The sequence below is a fragment of the Oncorhynchus mykiss genome, chromosome 12 (genome assembly GCF_057628025.1).
Source record: "Oncorhynchus mykiss isolate SJ-2025 chromosome 12, ASM5762802v1, whole genome shotgun sequence".
In the NCBI taxonomy this organism is placed as follows: Eukaryota; Metazoa; Chordata; class Actinopteri; order Salmoniformes; family Salmonidae; genus Oncorhynchus; species Oncorhynchus mykiss.
This window is the reverse complement of record NC_143033.1, coordinates 23,396,967-23,420,577: the sequence shown is the minus strand read 5'-3', so window position 1 is coordinate 23,420,577 and position 23,611 is coordinate 23,396,967. Positions and strand designations below refer to the sequence as shown.

The 23,611-nt window shown below is 43.8% G+C and overlaps 1 protein-coding gene across 7 annotated transcripts in view; it reads left to right on the top strand.

The window, feature by feature from the left end:
• The window catches only part of LOC110537220 (protocadherin alpha-C2), a 63,952-nt gene that overhangs the window by 28,106 nt on the left and 12,235 nt on the right, over positions 1 to 23,611 (top strand). For 6 of the 7 annotated variants that reach the window (XM_021623094.3, XM_021623097.3, XM_021623095.3 and 3 more), the window contains exon 2: positions 21,955 to 22,013. In XM_021623094.3, coding sequence (XP_021478769.1) covers positions 21,955 to 22,013 — 59 coding nt within the window. Of the gene's footprint in view, positions 1 to 15,490; positions 19,279 to 21,954; positions 22,014 to 23,611 lie in introns of those variants that run through there. The other variant, XM_021623093.3, reaches the window with a different exon arrangement.

Below are 23,611 nucleotides of genomic sequence, written 5' to 3'. Positions count from 1 at the left end.
TGACAGTGACATTGAGTACGGTTACATGCACCCAATAGTACGATTATTGTGGATAGTCAGATTAATATAATAGTTCGATTACAACTTTTACATTCTTTGCAAGAAGTACCATTTCCCTAATAATCTTTACAATCAGGCTACCTGATGGCACTCTGATGAATGCAGAAAATCCCCAATGAAAATATACGTTCTACCACATCGACCATGTTATTTTTGTGAAACATATTTAATTCTAAGTTCGACATAACGTTTGTATGTGAAAAAAAAAAACTTCTAAGATGCGTACATTCAGTTGTTCCAAACTCACTTCACTTGCGATAAAGAGGGAGGCTCGCTCCGCTGGTGCTAGCACATGCGCAGATCAAACACACAGCTGGAACGCGGATAAATGTGTTTACATGTCCTAATAATTCGAAAGATTGCTTAGAAAACCAGGTTTTAATCGGCGTATGCTTAGTTCTATTTTGACTTTATGCTGATTACGATAAACAGAGTAACGTGTTTGCATGACTATTGCATAATCTTGTGAATACTAAAAATGGAATGGAGTTGAAATATCGAATTATTAGTGTGCATGTAAATGTAAGCCTATAAATTGTCGTCGATTGTGAAGTGATTCAGATTTCACATAACAGCATCTGCTGCTTCATCATACTTTAAAGCAGGGCTGTCAAACTCATTCCATGCAGGGCCTAGTGTCTGCGGTTTTAGTTTTTTCATTTCAATTTAGACCTAGGTGAAGGGAGTTCTCCAAATGAAATGAAATCAAATGTATTTATAAAGCTTTACATCGGCAGATGTTACAAAGTGCTTATACAGTTGTGGACAGTAGACTGTGCAGTGGACTATTTCAGCACCACCGGTGTGGATAGCAGCATCAGTTCTGAAGTATTCTATAGGTCTATTTTAGCACCACCAAGCTACAGCAAAACATCAATCAATCAATCAATCAAATGTATTTATAAAGCCCTTTTTACATCAGCCTATGTCAGAAAGTGCTGTACAGAAACCGCAAACAGCAAACAGCAAGCAATGCAGATTTAGAAGCACAGAGGCTAGAAAGCCCGGAACCAAGGATGAAACCTAGAAAGGAACCAGGCTCTGATGGGTGGCCAGTCCTCTTCTGCCTGTGCCAGGTGGAGATTATAACAGAACATGGCCAAGATGTTCAAACATTCATAGATGACCAGCAGGGTCAGATAATGATAATCACACTGGTTGTCGAGGGTGCAACAGGACAGCACCTCAGGAGTAAATGTCAGTTGGCTTTTCATAGCCGATCATTCAGAGTTAGAGACAGCAGATGTGGTAGAGAGAGAGTCCAAAACAGCAGGTCCGGGACAAGGTAGCATGTCCAGTGAACAGGTCAGGCTTCCATAGCCGCAGGCAGAACAGTTGAACTGGAGCAGCAGCATGACCAGGACTGGGGACAGCAAGGAGTCATCTGGCCAGGTAGTCCTGATGCATGGTCCTAGGGCTCAGGTCATCCAAGAGAAGAGAGAGCGAAAGAGAGAGAGAATGAGAAAGAGAAAGAAAGAGAAAGAATTAGAGGGAGCATAGTTAAATTCACACAGGACACCGGATAAGACAGGAGAAATACTCCAGATATAACAGACTGACTATAGCCCCCCGACACATAAACTATTGCAGCATAAATACTGGAGGCTGAGACAGGAGGGGCCAGGAGACACTGTGGCACTGTCGCGACGATACCCACAGACAGGGTCAAACAGGCGGGATTTAACCCCACCCACTTTGCCTAAGCACAGCCTCCACACACCACTAGAGGGATATCTCCAACCACCAACCTACTACCCTGAGACAAGGCAGAGTATAGCCCACGAAGATCTCCCCGACTGCACAAACCCGAGGGGGGCGCCAACCCGGACAGGAATATCATGTCAGTGACTCAACCCACTCAAGTGACGCACCCCTCCTAGGGACGGCATGGAAGAGCACCAGTAAGCCAGTGACTCAGCCCCCGCAATAGGTTTAGAGGCAGAGAATCCCAGTGGAGAGAGGGGAACCGGCCAGGAAGAGAAACAAGGGAGATCCGTCGCTCCAGTGCCTTTCCGTTCACCTTCACCCTCCTGGGCCAGACTACACTCAATCATAGGACCTACTGAAGACATGAGTCTTCAATAAAGACTTAAAAAGTTGCGACCGAGTCTACGTCTCTCACATGGATAGGTTAACATTACGTTTCCGAATGACATCACCAAGAGGTCAAATATATTGTGAATACAATAGTGGTCCTAAAACGGAACTTTGAGGAACACCGAAATTTACAGTTGATTTTTGAAAAGACAAACCATCCACAGAGACAAACTGATATCTTTCTGACAGATAAGATCTAAACCATGCCAGAACTTGTCCGTGTAGACCAATTTCCGTTTCCAATCTCTCCAAAAGAATGTGGTGATCATGATATCAAAGCAGCACTAAGGTCTAGGAGCAGGAGGACAGATGCAGAGCCTTGGTCTGACGCCATTAAAAGGTAATTTACCACCTTCACGAGTGCAGTGCTATGATGGGGTCTAAAACCAGACTGAAGCGTTTCATATACATTGTTTGTCTTCAGGAAGGCAGTGAGTTGCTGCGCAACAGCTTTCTAAACTTTTTGAGAGGAATGGGACATTCGATATAGGCCGATAGTTTTTTATATTTTCTGGGTCAAAGTTTGGCTTTTTCAAGAGAGGCTTTAATACGGCCACTTTTAGTGAGTTTAGTGAGTGGTACACATCCGGTGGATAGGGAGCCATTTATTATGTTCAACACAGGAGGGCCAAGCACAGGAAGCAGCTCTTTCACTAGTTTAGTTGGAATAGGGTCCAGTATGCAGCTTGAAGGTTTAAAGGCCAAGACAATTTTCATCAATATGTCAAGAGATATAGTATTAAAACCCTTGAGTGTCTCCCTTAATCTGAGGTTCTGGCAGGGTTGTGCAAACTTAGGACAACTGAGCTTTGGAGAAATATGCATATTTAAAGAGGAGTCCGTAATTTCCTTTCTAATAATCAAGATCTTTTCGTCAAAGAAGTTCATGAATGTATCACTGCTGAAGTGAACGCCATCCTCTCTTGGGGAATGCTGCGTTTTAGTTAGCTTCGCGACAGAATCAAAGTAAATGTTGGATTGTTCTTATTCTCCTCAATTAAGTTGTAAGAATAGGGTGATCGAGCAGCAGCGAGGGCTCTTCGATACTGCACGGCATTGTCTTTCCGAGCTAGTCGCAAGACTTCCAGTTTGGTGTAGTGCCATTTCCGTTCAAATTTTCTGGGAGCTTGCTTCACGTCCAGGGTATTTTCCGTATACCAGGGAGCTAGTTTCTTATGACAAATGTTTTTTGTTTTTAGGGGTGCGACTGCATCTAGGGTATTATGCAAGGTTACATAACCTTACACATAAGAGTACAAAAATAATTTAACCACCTAACAGAGCTCTGTTAGGTGGTTAACCAATTTTTGTACTCTTACGTCCTTGGGTAGATGAAGGGAGTCTAGAAGGGCATCGAGGAATCTTTGTGTTGTCCGAGAATGTATAGCACAGCTTTTGATGATCATTGGTTGGGGTCTGAGCAGATTATTTGTTGCGATTGCAAACATAGTAAAATTAAACATTAATAAAAAACATTAAGATCCACAATATTTATTCCACGGGACAAAACTAGGTCAAGAGTATGACTGTGGCAGTGAATAGGTCCGGAGACATGTTGGACAAAACCCATTGAGTCGATGATGGCTCCAAAAGCCTTTTGGAGTGAGTCTGTGGACTTTTCCATGTGAATATTAGTCACCAAAAATGAGAATATTATCTGCCATGACTACAAGGTCTGATAGGAATTCAGGGAACTCAGTGAGGAACGTTGTATATGGCCTAGAAGGACTGTAAAACAGTAGCCATAAAAAGTTATTGAGTAGGCTGCATAGATTTCATGACTAGAAGCTCAAAAGATGAAAACGCAGTAATTTTTATTTTTTTTTAATTGAAATTTGCTATTGTAAATGTTAGCAACACCTCCACCTTTGCGGGATGCCCGGGGGATATGGTCACTAGTGTAACTGTCACGTTCTGACCTTAGTTCTTTTGTTATGTCTTTGTTTTAGTATGGTCAGGGCGTGAGTTGGGTGGGTTGTCTATGTTCCTTTTTCTATAATTTGGGATTTCTGTGTTTGGCCTGGTATGGTTCTCAATCAGAGGCAGCTGTCTATCGTTGTCCCTGATTGAGAACCTTACTTAGGTAGCCTGGTTTCACTTTTGAGTTGTGGGTGATTATTTTCCGTGTCAGTGTTTGTTTCCACACGGAACTGTTTCGGTTTTGTTTTTTCACGTTGTCGTTTATTGTTTTGTTCAGTGTTCTTATTAAAAACAAATATGAACACTTACCACGCTGCATATTGGTCCGATCTTTGCTACTCCTCCTCGGAAGAGGAAAGCCGTTACAGTAACCAGGAGGAGAGGCCTCATTTAAATTCATCAGGCTTAAACCATGTTTCAGTCAGGCCAATCACATCAAGATTATGATCAGTGATTAGTTCATTGACTATAACGACATTGGAAGTGAGGGATCTAACATTAAGTAGCCCTATTTTGAGATGTGAGATATCACAATCTCTTTCGAATAATGACAGGAATGGAGGTCTTTATTCCAGTGAGATTGCGAAGGCGAACACAGCCATGTTTAGTTTTGCCCAGCCTAGATCGAGGCACAGACACGGTCTCAATGGGGATAGCTGAGCTGGCTACACTGATGACAGCTGTGATGGAAACATGAAGATTCGGTACAGTTTTATAAATCCCAACAGATAATTTGTTCGTTTGACATGGTGGGATCTTTTTCTGTCGGTAAAATATATTATGCGAGAAATGTGTGCCTTTATGCGCAAATATTGATACCGTATAATAACCATCATGTCTAATTAATTTGGAGTCACGTTATTAAATGGCGTGTGGTACTCCCACTTCGATTTAGGAAACCATACAGTTTATTAGGCTACAGATGAAACTTCACAGGGTGGTGAAAGTGAACTGTGATCTTGATGCTCCTTTCCAATAAATATTGAGGGTCTTATTCTGAGGATCAATGATTGACTGCGTTTGACAAATATAAATATTCTAGCTCTTATCCATAATAATCTCATAATATAGACTATACTGCACATCCTACCTGCACTGTAGGCTACCTGAGATCTGTTGGCCACCTGAGATCTGTTGGCCAGAGCACACGTGCCAAGACCAGAGTAGGCACATTTGCAATTTATCGCAGCGGTTTTTGTGACGAAACTAACGTTAGAGTTGAAAATGCCATGGAAACATATTAAACATGATATTTTTATTAGGTAAATGAAAACTTCAGCGAAAAAGTACTTTTTGTTTGCGCTACATCATCACGCACTGATTTTTATTAGCACAAAGTCCATTTGGGGGGAAAAATACCACTGTTGAGAAAATGCATATTTTCTTTATGTGGATTCTAGTATTCACATGAAAAAAAAAATTGGATGGAAACCTAGCTACATCCTCACTTTCCCATTGATCTCCAATGAGCTATTGTGTGTGTGAATAAATAGGTTTCCATCCAATTGGCAACACATTTTCATGCGAATATTCTAAAATCTGCATAAAAACAATATGCACATTTCCCCACCAGAGATGTTTCCATCAAATTGACTTGTTGCCGATAAAAGGCCGTGTCTGATGAAGTAGTGGACATAAAAATAACTTTTGCGGTTAAACTCCTAAGTACGGATAAAAGTTAAATGGTTTTGTAAAAAAAATGTTTTGAGTCATATAGCGATTGTGCTCACACTGGTATTGGCACGTGAGCCTAAAGGCTTACCAGTGAAAACAGTTCGGAAGAGTTCGTGCATACATTATGACGACATTTGGTGAAGTTTTAGTTTGTTTTGGAATTCATTGAGGGATTTTTCGACTGTTCGGAACACAAAACATTTTCTGGAGGCATGTCCTTTCGGCGATGATTGGTCAACAGCAGGGATACTTCAATAAAGTCTTTGTTGTCATTCAACGAGAGACGACTCGTTTTCATGCTCATTTTCCCCATTGAGAAATACTGCACCAAACATCTTAGTTCGATGTAATATTGCTCGACTAAGATATCCTCGGAAAAATTAATTACAGATTTCTTCAGTTATCTCAGACTAATTTGGACTATTTTGGCTACCGTCTCAAAATGGACAAATCAATCAAATGTATTTATAAGGCCCTTCTTACATCAGCCGATGTCACAAAGTGCTGTACAGAAACCCGGCCTAAAACCCCAAACAGCTAGCAATGCAGGTGGAGAAGCATGGTACTATTGCTGTTTCTTTCCCTTGTTTTTCAAGCAAAGGTCTTTTAATAAGGCACTTTGCAAGATCTCTCTTTCAGTTTGCCTAGTTGAGTCTGGCTGGAGCCAGCCGAACTGAAGCATGCTGAATCATTTAGCCAACAGCTCACATATATAGTGCGGGTATAGCCTATATGATACGATTATAATGGACAAAAGAGCGAGATAATTTGTATTTGTCAAATGGCAGCCAAGAATCGATCATCATGTCACCAGAATAAGACCCTTGATAGCATCACCTTCACCAGGATGTGAAGTTCATCATCATTTATTTAATCTGTACCCTAAAAAAAATGCATGGCCACTGTGGATTCACAAGTCAACCTCCATATAATCATGTTAACCTTTCTTTGCATGCTCTGTGTTTGGTCTGTGTCTGTGTTTGTCACAGCTTGTGTAGCCATCCTGTCATGGCCTCTCAGGGAACATATAGCTATCATTCTAAGGTCCAGAGGAGACTGTGACAATGTATACTGATCCAGTTAATTCAAACTTACATGTAAACTTCTCATTGACATCAATGCATGATTTCAGCTTATACCATGGCATTGTTGAATACCCCTTTCTGCATGAAGGGCATTCTAGAGAGTGCATTATTTCCCTATAATTGCCTATACTCTATGCCACTGAGCTCAGCTCTGACTGTGTGTTGTGGTTCTCACTGAGGATAGGTAATGATAGCATGTTTCTGTAATGCCATCCCATGGGTCAGTTGTGCATGAGTCCTTAACAGAGGACATGGATGACTCCAGCTGTAAGTGGGTCAGGCCTGTGGTTCCACCTGGCCCATCTGGCAGAGAGAGATACATGGATTAGAGGGTCTTGGGTCTGCAAGCCGGAGTACTGGAGCAATCCCACTTGCATTATGTGTGGAAGGCAGGATGATTCACTCTCACTGCTGCATTGAGAGCGATACTGCAGCCTCGCTCCCCAGAGAGACACGCCTGGGCTAGAGCCCTGCTCCTCTTTCTCTGTCTTTCTCTGTGTCTCACTTTCTCTCTCTCTCTGTCTCTCTCTCTCTCTCTCCGTCTCTCTCTCTCTCTCTCTCTCTCTCTCTGTCTCTGTCTCTCTCTCTCTTTCTCTCTCTCTCTGTCTCCCCCTCTCTCATTCTCTCTCTCTCTCTCTCTCTGTCTCTCTCTCTCTCTGTCTCTCTGTTTCTCTCTCGCTCTGTCTCTCTCTCTGTCTCTCTCTCGCTCTGTCTCTCTCTCATTTTCTCTCTCTCTCTCTCTCTCTCTCTGTCTCCCTCTCTCTCCTTTTTTCTCTCTCTCCCTGTCTCTTTCCCTTTATCACCATATAGAATCAGGATCTCATTAAAAGTGTTCTACACTTTTTTTCTCTAATTCTTTGTAAGTACTTCTAGAGTCAGTCTTACACAGAGCCCACTTCTATGTTGGGTGGCTGGGATGAGGATTATGATTAAGATTTTTTTTAACTTGTTGACCTTACAGAGGAAGTGTGTCTCACACCTCTCACACAAAGTGACTGTATATGTCAATATTTCACTTACTTTTTATCCCATCCTAGTTGAAATTGAGAGTGAATGGTACATTCTTATTGTGAGATTTGATTTCCCCAGTCCACTCCCTGAGCTGTTGTCTGATAGATTACATTTCCCTGGGGGTCATACTGCTGGTGCTCTGGGGCGCCACAGGGACAATTACCCATGCTATATTAACACTATTGTTCAGATAGCGTCCCCAAAAAATGTGAGTTTCTAAACTTTGTCTGTCTTTAGTTAGTAGTGCTGTAGGGCTGTCTCAGGAAGAGAGAAAATCAAGTCCCTGCAGTGCAGCAAAGACAGAGAGGAGAGGAGAGGAGAGGAGAGGAGAGGAGAGGAGAGGAGAGGAGAGGAGAGGAGAGGAGAGGAGAGGGAATAGAAGAGACAGGATATCCTTTCATGCCTTCTGCTTTTGTTTATACCTTAAGCGAGCCTGCTCCAAATGCCCAAGGGAATTCAGGAAGAATTTTACAATCATATTAATAGACTGATATATTTGGAAACATCTGTGTTTAATTTATGCTGAGTACTGCATTAAGGAGGGTGTGTAATGTGATATGCAGAGTCACACACACGCATTCTCACACACATGCACACACATTGGCTTGCAGGCTGTGTAGGATGCCTGCCAGTAATATTCCACTCTGTATTTCTCCACTGCACCACTGAAGCCAGATATAGGGCTATGCTGGGGGAAAGGTGTGGCTTCAGATACACACACTGTCACATGCAGGTCTCTCTCTGTCTTTTCTCATTCCCACCTTCTTGTATTGTGTCCTTCCCTACCCCATTCTCTTCCTATTTCCCTTTTTTCTCTCTCTTTTCGCCATCTCTCTCCTCTCCGTGCCACATCACCTGTGTGTTGCTTGGACAGATGAATCACAAATGTCAACTCTTCTATCGGTCATGCATCTCTTTATGTATTATTCAGCAGGGCCAGTGGGGAGGCAGCAGCATCCCTCTCACAAAAATGGTAATCCGTAGCCATCTATCTACCGTTATACAACCATCATTAGTCCACCCCCATCCATTAGTCTGCTCACATCCAAAGGTCATGGGTCAGACCCAAAGGAATAACATCATTACAGATCAGTATGAGAGAGAGAGAGAGAGAGAGAGAGAGAGAGAGAGACTGACTGACTGACTGACTGACTGACTGACTGACTGACTGAAAGATTGATGGATAGACAGAGAGAACACACACAGCTACACCTAGATATCCCTTTATCTGTACTATATCACTGCTGTAAGTATGTGATGTGTTTCTAGTCATGTCATTGTCTTCTAAGATGTACAGTATGTTCTTTATTATGCATTTCTATAGCTGCAAGGCCCAGGTCATGATAATCTAGTGTTTCGATCAGTCAGTCTTTTGCATGGCTTGGCTGGTATGTTTCTTTGGAGGGCTGCAGGTGGCAGACCAAGCTAAGCCGAGCTGGGTGCATTGGCTGCTAGCAAGTTCACTGGCGCCCTCTGTCTGTGTAGTGGTGGTGATGGAAGGGGGAAGGATGGGAGTTGTCTCTGGAAGTGTCTTTAGAAGGCTCCAATTTTGGATGTCTTACTCAGCCAAGAGATCTACCCATTAGAACTCCTCAGTGCTTGAAATTGTTTGTAGAGTTCTACCTTTTTTTGCGTGTCACTGATCCCCCACAATCTCTGTGTGATGGGATGTTCTCTTTGCCATGTTATGCATCAGCAGAGACACAGACAGAGATAAACACTGACTCAAGGCATGCTGGTTTATATTACTATGTCATAATACATCCAGTTGACCTTGGAGGTCATGTACATGATGCAGATTTCTGAAATTAAACAGCTACATTCATCTGCTGCCCCATTCTGTGCAAGTCAGGATTTATTTCCTTGTATAATGTTCACTACCAGCTAGTTTTGTATGAGTAGGGTACTCTTCAGGTTATTGTACTAAAGCAAACCAATCTCTCAATCCATAGGATAATGAGTACAGGTGTAGTTGTTGGTTAAATGTAACATTAATTGGCACGTGCTTGACGTAGATATACAGTACCAGTCTGGACATACTCATTCCAGGTTTGTCCTTTATTTTTGACTATTTTCTACATTGTAGAATAATAGTGTAGACATCAAAACTCTGAAATAACACATGGAATCATGTAGTAAACAAAAAAGTGTTAAACAAATCAAAATATTGGTTTAACTTGAGATTCTTCAAAGTAGCCACCCCTTGCCTTGATGACAGCTTTGCACACTCTTGGCATTCTCTAAAACAACTTCATGAGGTAGTCACCTGGAATGCATTTCAATTAACAGGTGCCTTGTTAAAATTTAATTAGTGGAATTTATTTCCTTCTTAATAAGTTTGGGCCAGTCAGTTCTAGGGGTGGTATACAGAATATAGCCCTATTTAGTTAAATACGAAGTCCATATTATTGCAAGAACAGCTGAAATAAGCAAAGAGAAACGACAGTCCATAATTTCTTCAGTCAATCCGGAAATGTTCAAAAAGTTTCTTCATGTCCAGTTGCAAAAACCATCAAGCGCTATGATGAAACTGGCTCTCATGAGGACCGCCACAGGAAAGGAAGACCCAGAGTTACCTCTGCTGCAGCTCCATGATGAAACTGGCTCTCATGAGGACCGCCACAGGAAAGGAAGACCCAGAGTTACCTCTGCTGCAGCTCCATGATGAAACTGGCTCTCATGAGGACTGCCACAGGAAAGGAAGACCCAGAGTTACCTCTGCTGCAGCTCCATGATGAAACTGGCTCTCATGAGGACCGCCACAGGAAAGGAAGACCCAGAGTTACCTCTGCTGCAGCTCCATGATGAAACTGGCTCTCATGAGGACCGCCACAGGAAAGGAAGACCCAGAGTTACCTCTGCTGTGATATGATGAAACTGGCTCTCATGAGGACCGCCACAGGAAAGGAAGACCCAGAGTTACCTCTGCTGTGGTATGATGAAACTGGCTCTCATGAGGACCGCCACAGGAAAGGAAGACCCAGAGTTACCTCTTCTGCAGAGGATATGTTCATTAGAGTTAACTGCACCTCAGATTGCAGCCCAAATTTAAATGCTTCACAGAGTTCAAGTAACAGACATATCCCAACATTAACTGTTCAGAGGAGACTGTGTGAATTAGGCCTTCATGGTCGAATTGTAGCAAAGAAACCATTACTTAAGGACACCAATATGACGATGAGACTTGCTTAGGTGAAGGAACACAAGCAATGGACATTTGACCGGTGGAAATCTGTCCTTTGGTCTGATTAATCAAACTGTGAGAGTTTTGGATCTTTGCATGGCTACCACAGCATTCTGCAGCGACACATCATCCCATCTGGTTTGCACTTTGTAGTTGATTTTTATTTAACCTTTGTTTAACTAGGCAAGTCAGTTAAGAACAAATTCTTATTTACAATGATGGCCAATTGTGTGCCGCCATATGGGTCTCCCAATCACGGGGGCTTGTGATACAGCCTGGAATCGAACCAGGGTTTGTAATGATGCCTCTATCACTGAGATTAAGTGCCTTAGACCACTGCGCCACTCGGGAGCCCTTAGTGGGACTATCATTGGTTTTTCAACAGGATAATGACCCAAAACACACCTCCAGGCTGTGTATAGGATATTTGACCAAGAAGGAGAGTGATGGAGTGCTGCATCAGATGACCTGGCCTCCACAATCACCTGACCTCAACCCAATTGAGATGGTTTGGGATGATTTTGACCGCAGGCTGCAGGAAATGCAGCCAACAAGTGCTCAGCATATGTGGGAACTCCTTCAAGACTGTTGGAAAAGCATTCCTGGTGAAGCTGTTTGAGAGAATGCCAAGAGTGTGCAAAGCTGTCATCAATGCAAAGGGTGGCTACTTTGAAGAATCTCAAATATAAAATATATTTTGATTTGTTTAACACTTTTTTGATTACTTCATGTGTTATTTCATAGTTTTGATGTCTTCACTATTATTCTACAATGTAGAAAATAGTACAAATAAAGAAAAACCCTGGAATGAGTAGGTGTGTCCAAACTTTTGACTGGTTCTGTATAATAGCACAGACTTAGGAACTAATATACCTGAATTGCTCCTCTGATAGCTAGATATATTGAGGTGTTCGGATAGACAGGGCAGAATTCATCAGGCACTGTGAAATGTGCACTATGTTGGAACCTCATACAATACTGCAGTGAGAAATGGACACTAGAGGGCACCCAATGTCAGATCTAGTCTGTGATCACACCCTTCAGCTGCAGGCTGCGGCAGTGTCCAGTCTCGGCTTGAGAACAAGAGAGGGGGAGAGAGAGCTGGATAAATAACTGGAACAAGTGGGAGAATGGAGTTTGATAAAGGGAGGGATAGAGAGAGATCGAGAGAGAGAGTTTGTCTTGAGTGGTCCGTGTAGCTGTCGTGCCTGTAGCTGGTTGTGTGTCCGCAGTTGCTCTTGCTGAGGGTGTTGTTCTGCTGTGGTGGGGGCTGTCTGTCTGCTCTTGCTGAGGGTGCTGTTCTGCTGTGGTGGGGGCTGTTTCTCTACTCTTGCTGAGGGCGCTGTTCTGCTGTGGTGGAGGCTATCTGTCTGGTCTAGTTGAGGGTGCTATTCTTCTGTGATGGGGGCTGTCTGTCTGCTGTTGATGAGGGCGCTGCTCTGGTGTGGTGGGGTCTGTCTGTCTGCCATTGGTGAGGGTGCTGTTCTGCAGTGGTGGGGGCTGTCGGTCTGCCGTTGGTGAGTGCGCTGTTCTGGTGTGGTGGGGGCTGTCTGTCTGCCGTTGATGAGATGGAGGGCATGTCTGAACTCTGGTGTCTCGACCGCTTTGGGTGTGAGTTCAGATGCCAAAAAGAATGTACCACTTTCTGGAGTTCATAGGTCATCATTATCTTGTGTCAACATGAAGGGGAATGGAGCGATGCCATAAGCCTTTAATCCACTTAGACAGACCCCTCTCCCCCTACTCACTGTCCTGTGTCCTCCCCTGTTCATCTCGCTCTATCTATATGTATCTCTCTAGTTGAAATTCAAATAAGCTTTATTGACAGGAGAAGTACCATCCAATGTTGCAAAAAGCCATTTATAGTACACAGAAATAACACACAAGACATTGCACAAGTAATCAAAATACCACACAGAATAAAATAATGGACTGGAAATGGATGTTCATTCCCAACTCTATGCTCTCTCTCTCTCTCTCTCTCTCTCTCTCTCTCTCTCTTTCTTTCATTCTCCCTCGAAGAAGTATTTCTATTTTCAATTCGTGTTTGCACAGAATCATTTTGAACTTTCTGAGAGGCACAGTTCTGGGACGCAAAGACAACCCCCAGACAGTTTTGCATTAACTTTTTGTATGTTGTGTTTTGGAATTTGCTATTTTTATAGAACAGGAGAAATGTACCTATCTCTTTTACTCACACTTCCGAGATCTCTTTCACACACTGTATCTACAGTATCTGTGTACTCTTTATTGTCCATCTTTCTATGTCACTCTCTTCACCTCTCAATATACAGTATCTCTCTTCCTGTCTGTGTCAGATATCTTCCTGGTCTTGTTGATGAAAAGCAGACCCAGGTCATTAGAACACAGTGTCACTTAGTGTTCCTGTGAAATGTGTTCTGGACCTGTCGTTCTTGACTCACTTGGAAGGGTTGTGTTTTATATACACAGTGGGGATGATATTTCTCAATCAGAGTCTACAACAGGAAATGGCTCTTATTTACAATGTGGACAACAGATGGGGCAGCTGCCTGACAAGCTCCTTAAAAGAGACAATTAGACAAGATTTAAGATATGAGCCAGAAGAGGTACTTTTCCCTGCTGCGGGAGCCAGGTGGAAGGATTGTGCTGCTGTGTGTGTAATTGATAGGATTGTGTTGTTTTTCAGGCTGTGATAACCAGTCCCTCCAGCTGAAATACTAAATGTCAATTTGTTTTCTACTCTCATGTCAACAGATGAAAATCAGGATATAAAACCAGGAGATGACTTATTCATTAAATTATTTAGTTACTGCTACCCTTATTTGTTAGTGTAAAGTTGGGAAATTATGCAAACTGTCTAAGTGGAACCATTCCAGATGTCATTTTCCCTTTGGTTCTTCAGTATCCAACACCATAACATGACATGATTGATAAAGGTTTATTGCTGGTGTGCATCAACAGAATCTCTAGAATAGATTGGCTATGTTAGATATGTCTAGGTGACCTTTCCACCCAGTATTCCTTTCCGAGTCCAGCTCAGAATTGTCGTTTCCTCTTCTTGTGATGGGGTCAGGGTGTCTTGGTCAGCCAGAGTCGTTAGGATGTGGGTTACCCATTGCATGAGGACTGCGGATATGGGTTGGCTGCTCAGTGCATCAGTGATCTGTAGTCCGCTGCTTACTGCAGGAATAATTCACCCAGATCCCAAGATCCCCTGATTCGCTCGGAATCATCTGTCCTCACAATGACACATAGCCTTGCTTGGGTTTAGACTTACAAGTCCATGGGCCTGTGTTGGAGATAATGGGCTTTTCGGTAATGAGTCAGAGCCGTTCTCTCTTTCTCTCAAACACACACACACACACACACACACACACACACACACACACACACACACACACACACACACACACACACACACACACACACACACACACACACACACACACACACACACACACACACACGTCGCAACATCAAAAGTAAATAAACAGTACCTTTCACATTTGAGTTTACCTTATAAGCTCATAGAGTGTGTAACACAAGCAAATCATTCCGTTCAACGGCCTGTTAGATGTAGCTAAAGCTATTGACACACTGACTTCACTGCTCTCGGTACAAAATGTATTGAGCATCATTAACTTTGGTACTCAAGTTGTGATTTAATGAGTCACCTGAATTTATTTCACTGAAGTCAGCGCCCCAAACAAAGTGTTTCTCAGCAAATACATGACATTGGCAACACACTATCATCTTGAAGTCTTGTGCCCTCCTGCTTTAACCACAGAAAGCAGCTTCTTTCTTTTCTGTAGGAAAACACTTGTTCTACAGATGTAGGATCTTAATTTGATCACCCTGTTCCAGGGGAACTTTCCTGCAGTGCAGGAAAACAACTTGTAGTGTATTTGAAGTTTAAAAAGGCTTCTGAAGTTTGTAATTTCCACTTTGTAATGTCAGACTTGATTTTCCCTTACAAAAAAATGATCAACCCCAACAAAAATGTACATTAATTATAATCCACATAATAATTCACATTTCCTGTTGCTGCAGGATTATATTCCGGCTGTAAAAAACTGGCTCAAATTAAGATGCTACATCTGTATTTGTTTTCTTGGATGGTAAGGTTAATTAATTATATGTTAATTATATGCTGGAGCAGGTTTGTATTGGCGATTTAGCAACTTCAAGATATTACTAGTCCAAAACTGACAGTATATGACTGACTTTGTGTTAACTTGCTCAATGAGAAAGTAAACTACTGCATTAAAATCCATAACATTACAGTGAATTCTGTCTGTGCCATAAACCCTGTATGCCTACAGATGTTATAAAGACAGATGTTTTAAAGTATCTGCCCAGTAATAGGCCTACCACATGTTCCCCATTCGCCAACTCTTGTGCACAGGACTCAATTGTCACTCTGAATAGACAGTAGTTTCAGAGTGACAGATTAATGTACTCTAATTTTGTTGATGGATGCACAGAGAGAGTGCCTGGGGCATGCTGGCCAATATGGTCTGCACTGTCTCGTGTAAATCTGTTAACATTTTGACAATGATGAAGATGATTACAATAATGTTAATGATGATGATGAAGATGACGATTATTACTGTGATGATGATGTGGAAAGTGATGGTGCTGGATAGTTAGGATGATGGTGGAGAAAATAAGCGGGTTCCGCGTGCACAGTGGTGATACAGAGAGGGAATGAGACGTAGGGCTTATTGGGGACACCACGGGCATCTTAGATGTGATTATTTGAGCTGACACTGAAGTCTAGCACTGACAGCGATCCCGGTGTTAGAGGTTGTGGATGTAAGGGCGATGCCAGTGATCTGCATCGTTATATGCCTTTCCCAAATGTGGAGGCGCAGGGTGCGCTATAGCAGAGGACATAGCTATTCGAGCTGCTTTAGGGGAAGCCGCCATGCAGCGGTTCAGGTTCAAACAAATCAGGGAAATGACAGTCCCCAAAACGTGCCATGTTTGAGAACGGCTACCTGTTGTACAATTTGACTGCAGGGTTTTGCGTCGCAGCATGAGGCAGGCTAATTGCAAATTTGATATCATGATTTAAAAAAAACTAGAGAATAATTGGTGGGACAGCCCAAATTAACAATTTAATTTTAAACCATACAGCAGTGCTGATTTTCCATATCCATTTAAACGAGTGATGAATTGCAGTGGTGACTCAATTTATCATGTGCACAGACACGGTAAATGGCCATAAATTAAACCAATCTAAGGCGGTGGATTTGTATTCAGTTCTGTTATTGTTCTTAATTAAGGTGCTGATATGTGAAATGGAGCCAACCGTCTTTGAGCACACGGACCCTCCCCCGCTGCTCTGCACCGACACCATCACATTGAGCACTGGAGGTAGAGAGAGAGACACAGGAAGAAATTGATGGGGACGGGGGGAGGTTGCACCAGTGGGGAAGGAGAAGAGGAGAAAGAGAGAGAGAGAGAGACCGTTGCGCGCGAGAGCGAGATACGCAGCACCAGTGGCAGGGAAACACACCCGTCAGCCGCGCGCTGAGGGGAGAAAAAATACATCACGGACAAAGACAACATGGATGCGTTGGAGAAGTATCCATTTAAACAGATAACGGAATGGATGTGCCGTTCCTCCTGCACTTAACGGGGAACCAATTATCTTATTTTAATGCGGTGGTGGGAGGCGAGGTACTGCAAGCTAAAAAGGCGGAAAGCTGTATTTAATCCGTCTGCGGATCCCATGAGCTTGCAATGGCTGTTACGAGGATATGTAACTGTATAGGAAACAATGTGGCTCTTTCTTTTGTTGTATTTTTCTTATTTTGTGGCCTTTCACTTGGACAACTACGGTACTCCATTCCTGAGGAATTAGAAAATGGAGCGGCGGTGGGGGATCTTGTGCAGGATTTGGGGTTGGATATCCGAAAGCTCTCAAATCGAAAGATAAAGGTAACCTCCACCACTGGAAAACGGTATGTGGATGTCAATCCCAAAAATGGAAAATTAATTGTCACTGAAAGAATCGACAGAGAGACGTTGTGTGATTTAAGCAGCACCTGTCTTATACATTTAGAGGTGCTTGTTGAAAACCCATCCGAGGTGCACAATGTTGAGGTGGAGATTGTGGATGCTAATGACAATGCGCCGAAGTTCCCTAGAGATGAGTATCAATTGGAAATGACAGAATCGGCTTTACCAGGGTCTCGTTTCCCCATTGAGAATGCCCTGGATCCGGACGTGGGATCCAACTCCGTTCGTCTATATCGACTCAGCCCAAACGAACACTTCGCGCTGGATTCCAACAAACCCTCCATCAACAGCAAGCACATTGAGCTCGTGCTCAAAAAGCCCCTTGACCGCGAGCTGGCGCTTTACCACCAATTAATTCTGACTGCTGCTGATGGCGGAACGCAAGCAAAAACCGGTTCAGCTAAAATTAATGTGCGAGTCCTGGACACCAATGACAATGTCCCTGTATTTGACAGCTCAGTGTACAAAGTAAAATTGTTAGAAAACTCACCAAAAGACACACTGGTCATCAAATTGAATGCCACAGACCTTGACGAGGGTACCAATGGTGAGGTGTATTATTCTTTCAGCAGCTACACTTCTGAGAGAGTCAGACAGATGTTCAGCATGGACAGCAACACGGGAGAGATCAGAGTGAGGAGCAATGTGGACTATGAAGAGACCAACTCTTATGAGATGTATATCCAGGCCATGGATAAAGGCCCTGGTGCTGTGGCAGCCCACTGTAAGGTGGTGGTGGAGGTGGTGGATGTGAATGACAACGTCCCAGAGATAGTCCTGTCTTCTCTCTCCAGCCCGGTGAGGGAGGATGCCAGGGCTGACACCGTGGTGGCCCTGATCAGTGTCACAGACCGGGACTCTGGTGCTAACAAACAGGTTAGCCTAGAAATACCCCTGGGCCTCCCCTTCAAGATCAAGTCCTTTAGAAACTACTACACCCTGGTCACCTCTGCCTTCCTGGACCGTGAAACCACCGCTGCCTACAATGTCACCCTCAGCGCCACTGACGCCGGCACCCCACCCCTCTCCTCCCAAAAGACCATACAGGTGGATGTGGCTGATGTGAATGACAACCCGCCACGCTTCGAGCAGACCTCCTACACGGTCTATGTGACGGAGAACAACGCCCCCGGGGCCTCACTGTGCACTGTTAAGGCCCAGGACTCAGATGTCAACGAGAACGGACGCATCACCTACACTGTCCTCAACGACAACAACCATGGGATCCCTGTCACCTCTTACGTCTCTGTGAAGGCCGAAACGGGAGAGGCCTACGCCCTGCGCGCCTTTGACTATGAGTCACTCAGGGAGTTCCACTTCCAGGTCAAAGCTCAGGATGGGGGCATTCCCCCCCTCAGCCGGGTGGCCACTGTCTACATCTATATCATGGACCAGAACGACCACGTGCCTGAGATCGTCAATCCCCCAGGCAACGGTACGCGCTCCACAGAGACAGTCCTGAAGAACGCTGAGGCTGGCGCCCTGGTGACCAAGGTGGTGGCGTACGACGCAGATGCAGGTCCCAATGCCTGGCTGATCTATGTGTTGGATCAGTGCACAGACTTGGAACTGTTCAAGGTGCATGAACACACGGGGGAGATCCGCACCACACGCAGGGTCTTGGAGGACAACTCCACCTCCTTCAGCATGACGGTGCTGGTGAGGGACCACGGCCAGCCGCCTCTCTCCTCCACTGCCACTGTCAATGTGGCTGTCATGGAGGTGCCACCCAAGGTGACCCCTGACCCTAAGAGGGTCATCCGGCCCCACAGCACCCTGCTCTTTTCTAATTTGACCCTCTATCTGATCGTGGCTCTGAGCGCCACCACCTTTGTGTTCCTGGTAACTGTGGTGGTGCTGGCCATCGTGCGCTGCCATGCCTACTGCACCCAGCCTGGGTCCTGCTCCCCCTGCTGCGTATCCCAAAAGACCCCCCCTGACGGCGGGAGCAGCAGTATAGTAGGTGGTGGTGGGGGACAACCCAATAACAATGTGGCGCTGCGGAGAGACCTCAAGGTGGAGCCTCACTACATTGAGGTGCGTGGGAATGGCTCTATGACCAAGACCTACTGCTACAAGACCTGTCTGACGGCCACCTCAGGCAGCGACACCTTCATGTTCTACAACACAGGCCGGCCCATTAGCGGCACCTGGGGTTCTGAGCGCTTCTTCACAGGAGGTAGTGGGTTTGTACGGAGACTAAGCATGCCCGACGCTTCACTGCAAGTCTGCCCAGAGGTGCGTCATATTTTTCCTCTTCTTTTAAGCCAAATGACTAACAGGTCATACATGGCATAACAGAAGTATAGCCTCACAATCTGCCACCTCTCCAGATGACATACTAGGCCAGGGGTGTCAAGCATACAGCCTGCTGGTGGTTTGAGTACAGAAATGATTTAAAAACGATATGCTTTTCTCAATATACTTTAAAATGACTAAACCCAAATTGAAAGTGTGTAGAAATTATAATGGACCTGCATTTATAAAGTTTCTTGACTGTGTCCAGCTCACTAATAATCACAGAAATTAAAGCTAGAGAGTATCAAAAATGTTTAAAAAAAAACAAAGGATAGAGGACTGTCTTTTGCAAATTTCGACGGTGAGGAAAAATTTAACATTTTCAGAGTGGCTCTCTGGACCATGTTGAAGACCTATTGTGGTTCCCAGGGCAGAATGAGTTTGACACCTCTGTACTAGGCTTTATATGTATTGGGTATGTTGGTGCTGGTTGTCTTTAGATGAGTGTTGTAGAACACATTCCATCCTACCACTGTTCTTTGAACTGTCTGTTACATGAAGGGCTGTAGAGGCTCAGTGGTTTTACATGCTAGCTTAAGTCGTTCATTGTCATATTGTTTGCTTTGTTGTCATATTCTTTTTATTTGCCAGTACATCTTGAGACTGCGTCAGATATGACATGTTTCTTTGTGTGTTTGTGTGTGTGTGTGTATGGTTGTGTGTCTGTGTGTCTCTTAGTTCCTCTCTCTAGTTGCACAGTGTAGCTACTTCCTCCACCGAGCTCAGCACTCACACTGTGTCAGTGTAAGATTGGAAGACTTTCTGGAGTCCTGCTGTATTTTTGATGATTCAGGGATTTGTAGTTCACTTTGATGTTGTCATCACATATTCAGTCAGTGCAGGTCATTTTGACTCTACCACTGGCTCATTTTCTATCCAAGTGTGTTTGACTTCATCATATCTCACAGTGCCTGTGATTTCTCCAGTTTAAATGTGGCTGCACAGTGTGTGTGTGTGTGTGTGTGTGTGTGTCTTTGTGTCTTCTTTTTCTTTAGTCACAACAACGTATGTGTTAAATTGCAGTAACTGAAAGATCCTCTCATAACTTTACTCCTGTGTTCCTTCCTCTCCAGTCTGCCACATTGACTCCTCACCCAGAGTTCTCTCTAGCAGTCTTTCCTGCTGTCTCTCCTCTCTAGAACCTATTCTACTGCAGCACTATGCTGCCGTAGGAAAGTGTTGGCATTCATGGTCGAGCATGGCTTAGGAGCCAAGGCTGAGTACTACAGGAAATGAAAATTGCATTGTATTGCAGCAGCACTCATGATAAACATGTTCTCTAACGAGGAACCACAAGTTGAGTTTTCGTTTAACCTCAGTAAAACTCCCAATAGGGGTGCTTCATTACAGACTAGAGCTCAAGGAATGAACGTTCCTGGAGAGTGTGCAAATGGCTGTATTCAGCAGCTATGTCTTTTGAGATCCATGAGCTCTCTGCCTACATTAGCCATCTTTTAAGGTTGATTTGTTGAATTTTTGTCTCTGTTTAATTGGCGGGAACTCATGTTTACTCTAACGAGCAGAGATCTGGGTTGTGTCCTCTAATGGGCTGGCTGTCATACGATCTGATGCTCTACTGTTTCAGCGCTCCACTCTCTGCATTGGATAGATTGATTGTCAAAACATTATCAGAATGTAGTTCGGAGGCGACATGGGGTTGATTGGAATATTTTGGGGTTTAGGTTGTGGTCGTGGATGGGTCAAGATGGCGCAACAAGCAGAGGCAGCATCTGGCCAAGATAAGAATGGTGGTGGAAATTAAATTAACCTCCAGCCCCACAAATTAGATTCACTCAGAGAGGTTGTGTCTCAGAGCAGGAGATACTCCCTTCAGAATGAAACAAATTAAATAACATTATGTACCCTCTTTATCTGGGGTACCTACTGAAGCCTAAACAGGTATGGGTCTTAAACTACTACAGTACTCACCCCTACCCACAGATCTGATGTCTAGGGCTCTGATGATGTCAGTGGTTATGATTTGTGTTTTTAAGATATACATATTGAAATCTCTGAAGCTCCATTATGAACCTTCATGCAATGTGTAAACCTTGTGGAAAACAAACTACATTAATTGAAAAAACCCACATCCACATGGAGCAGCAGCCTTCTGGAGGAAAACATCAATGAACTTGAGTAATGTGTGACTGCCCTAGGAGACCCGCCCTTTACGTCTTAACCCCAGCCCAACATGAGCAGGGATGGTGATAGAGGGGCTCGTCCTGATTGGATTAGCTCAAAGCCCAGCTGCAGTGTGACTGATGAGGCAGTAATTTAAAAGGGCTGCCTGGAGCTCTGAGCTCATGGCATTCAAGCAAACTTCATCAGCAAACACACACACACACACACACACACACACACACACACACACACACACACACACACACACACACATTCTCTCTCTCACAGAAGAACTCCCACACACACAGGTAATCCAATAATGTATCAGTGTGTCTCTCAAAGTCATTGCTTTGGTAAAGGGCATGTGTGTGTGTATCTGATGGCAGTGATACACTGTTTTCCAGAACTGCAGTGTTCCAATCAGGATGCAGAGCTGGGATGTGCACCATGATTAATTAATGAGACCATATCTGCCCCCCCCCCTCTCTCTCTTAGCCGAAGGCCCCAAATGCTGACTGGCAATACTCCACTTCTCTGAGGACAGGGATGCAGAGGTAAGCACTTTACTCTTTTGCCCTCTTGTAAATTCTACCCTCCTTAAAAAGATTCCTAAGCCCCTTACGACTTTTAGCTCTTAGAATTATATATATAATTACAGTATACTGGGAGGCAGCCACTATGACTACTGCACTCTGCAGAAGCACCTGCCTGCAGACAGCATAACATGACCACAGACAGGTCTCAGATCAGATTAACAACAGAATCCATAACCACTAGTGGCTCCTCAACATGTGTCTGACCCCACTCAGCCCCCTGTTGCCCTGTTTGGGCCAGCTGTGCCCTGGCTGTCCTGTCAGCCACCCCAGAGGGGTACACACAGAGACAGTGGGGCAGAGCCATGCTGTTCCAGCCAGGCCCCAGTAGCTCTGCTCCTCTGCTCTGCCATAGTGTATATAGGTCATCTACATTCCAAGCACCACTCTTCCCAGATACACAGTCTTTCAGAAGGAACCGTGAAGGACAAATGAGCTGATGAACTGACTGGGAGCTTTCTCAGCCTCAGATCATCACACACACACACAAATGCATGCACGCACACACACACACACACACACACTATAAAGGGCTGCAGACCGTTTCGTTATTTACATGAATGTGTTAATCAGTAGGCCCTGGCGGTTGGGGGGGTGTGTATGCTCTCTTGGGTAAATAAACAAAATCAGTAGGCTAATCTTTTTGAGTGTGAAGTGTGTACTGTATTGTATTATACTGTATTATATGGACTGGAATTACACACATCGTTCAAACCATGATAAAGCAGAAGAGAACATGGAATTCTAGTGCAGCACATGCAGCCTACAAAGTTACAAGTATAGGCTAGCAAATTTGATAAACATTTTGAAATATACTGTAATAGGGCCTATTTGTATAAGGCTGGTACTGTATATATTTATATATATTTATACAGTACCAGTCAAAAGTTTGGACACACCTACTCGTTCAAGTGTTTTTCTTTAAAAAAAAAACTATTTTCTACATTGTAGAATAATAGTGAAGTCAGTCCTCAGAACTATGAAATAACACATATGGATATGGATATGGATATGGACACATATGATAGTCCCACTAAGCACACACCAGATGGGAAGGCGTGTCGCTGCAGAATGCTGTGCTAGCAATGCTGGTTAAGTGTGCCTTAAATTCTAAATAAATCACAGACAGTTTCACCAGCAAAGCACCATCACACCACCTCCTCCATGGTTCACAGTGGGAACCATACATATCAAATCAAATCACATTTTATTGGTCACATACACATGGTTAGCAGATGTTATTGCGAGTGTAGCGAAATGCTTATGCTTCTAGATCCGACAGTGCAGCAGTATCTAACAGGTAATATCTAACAATTCCACAACAAAACCTAATATCTAACAAATTCCAAAACAAAACCTAATACACACAATCTAAACTCGGCAAAAAAAGAAACGTCCTCTCACTGTCAACTGTGTTTATTTTTAGCAAATTGTGTGTAAATATTTGTATGAACATAACAAGATTCAACAACTGAGACATAAACTGAACAAGTTCCACAGACATGTGACTAACAGATATTAAATAATATGTCCCTGAACAAAGGGGGGGTCAAAAAAAA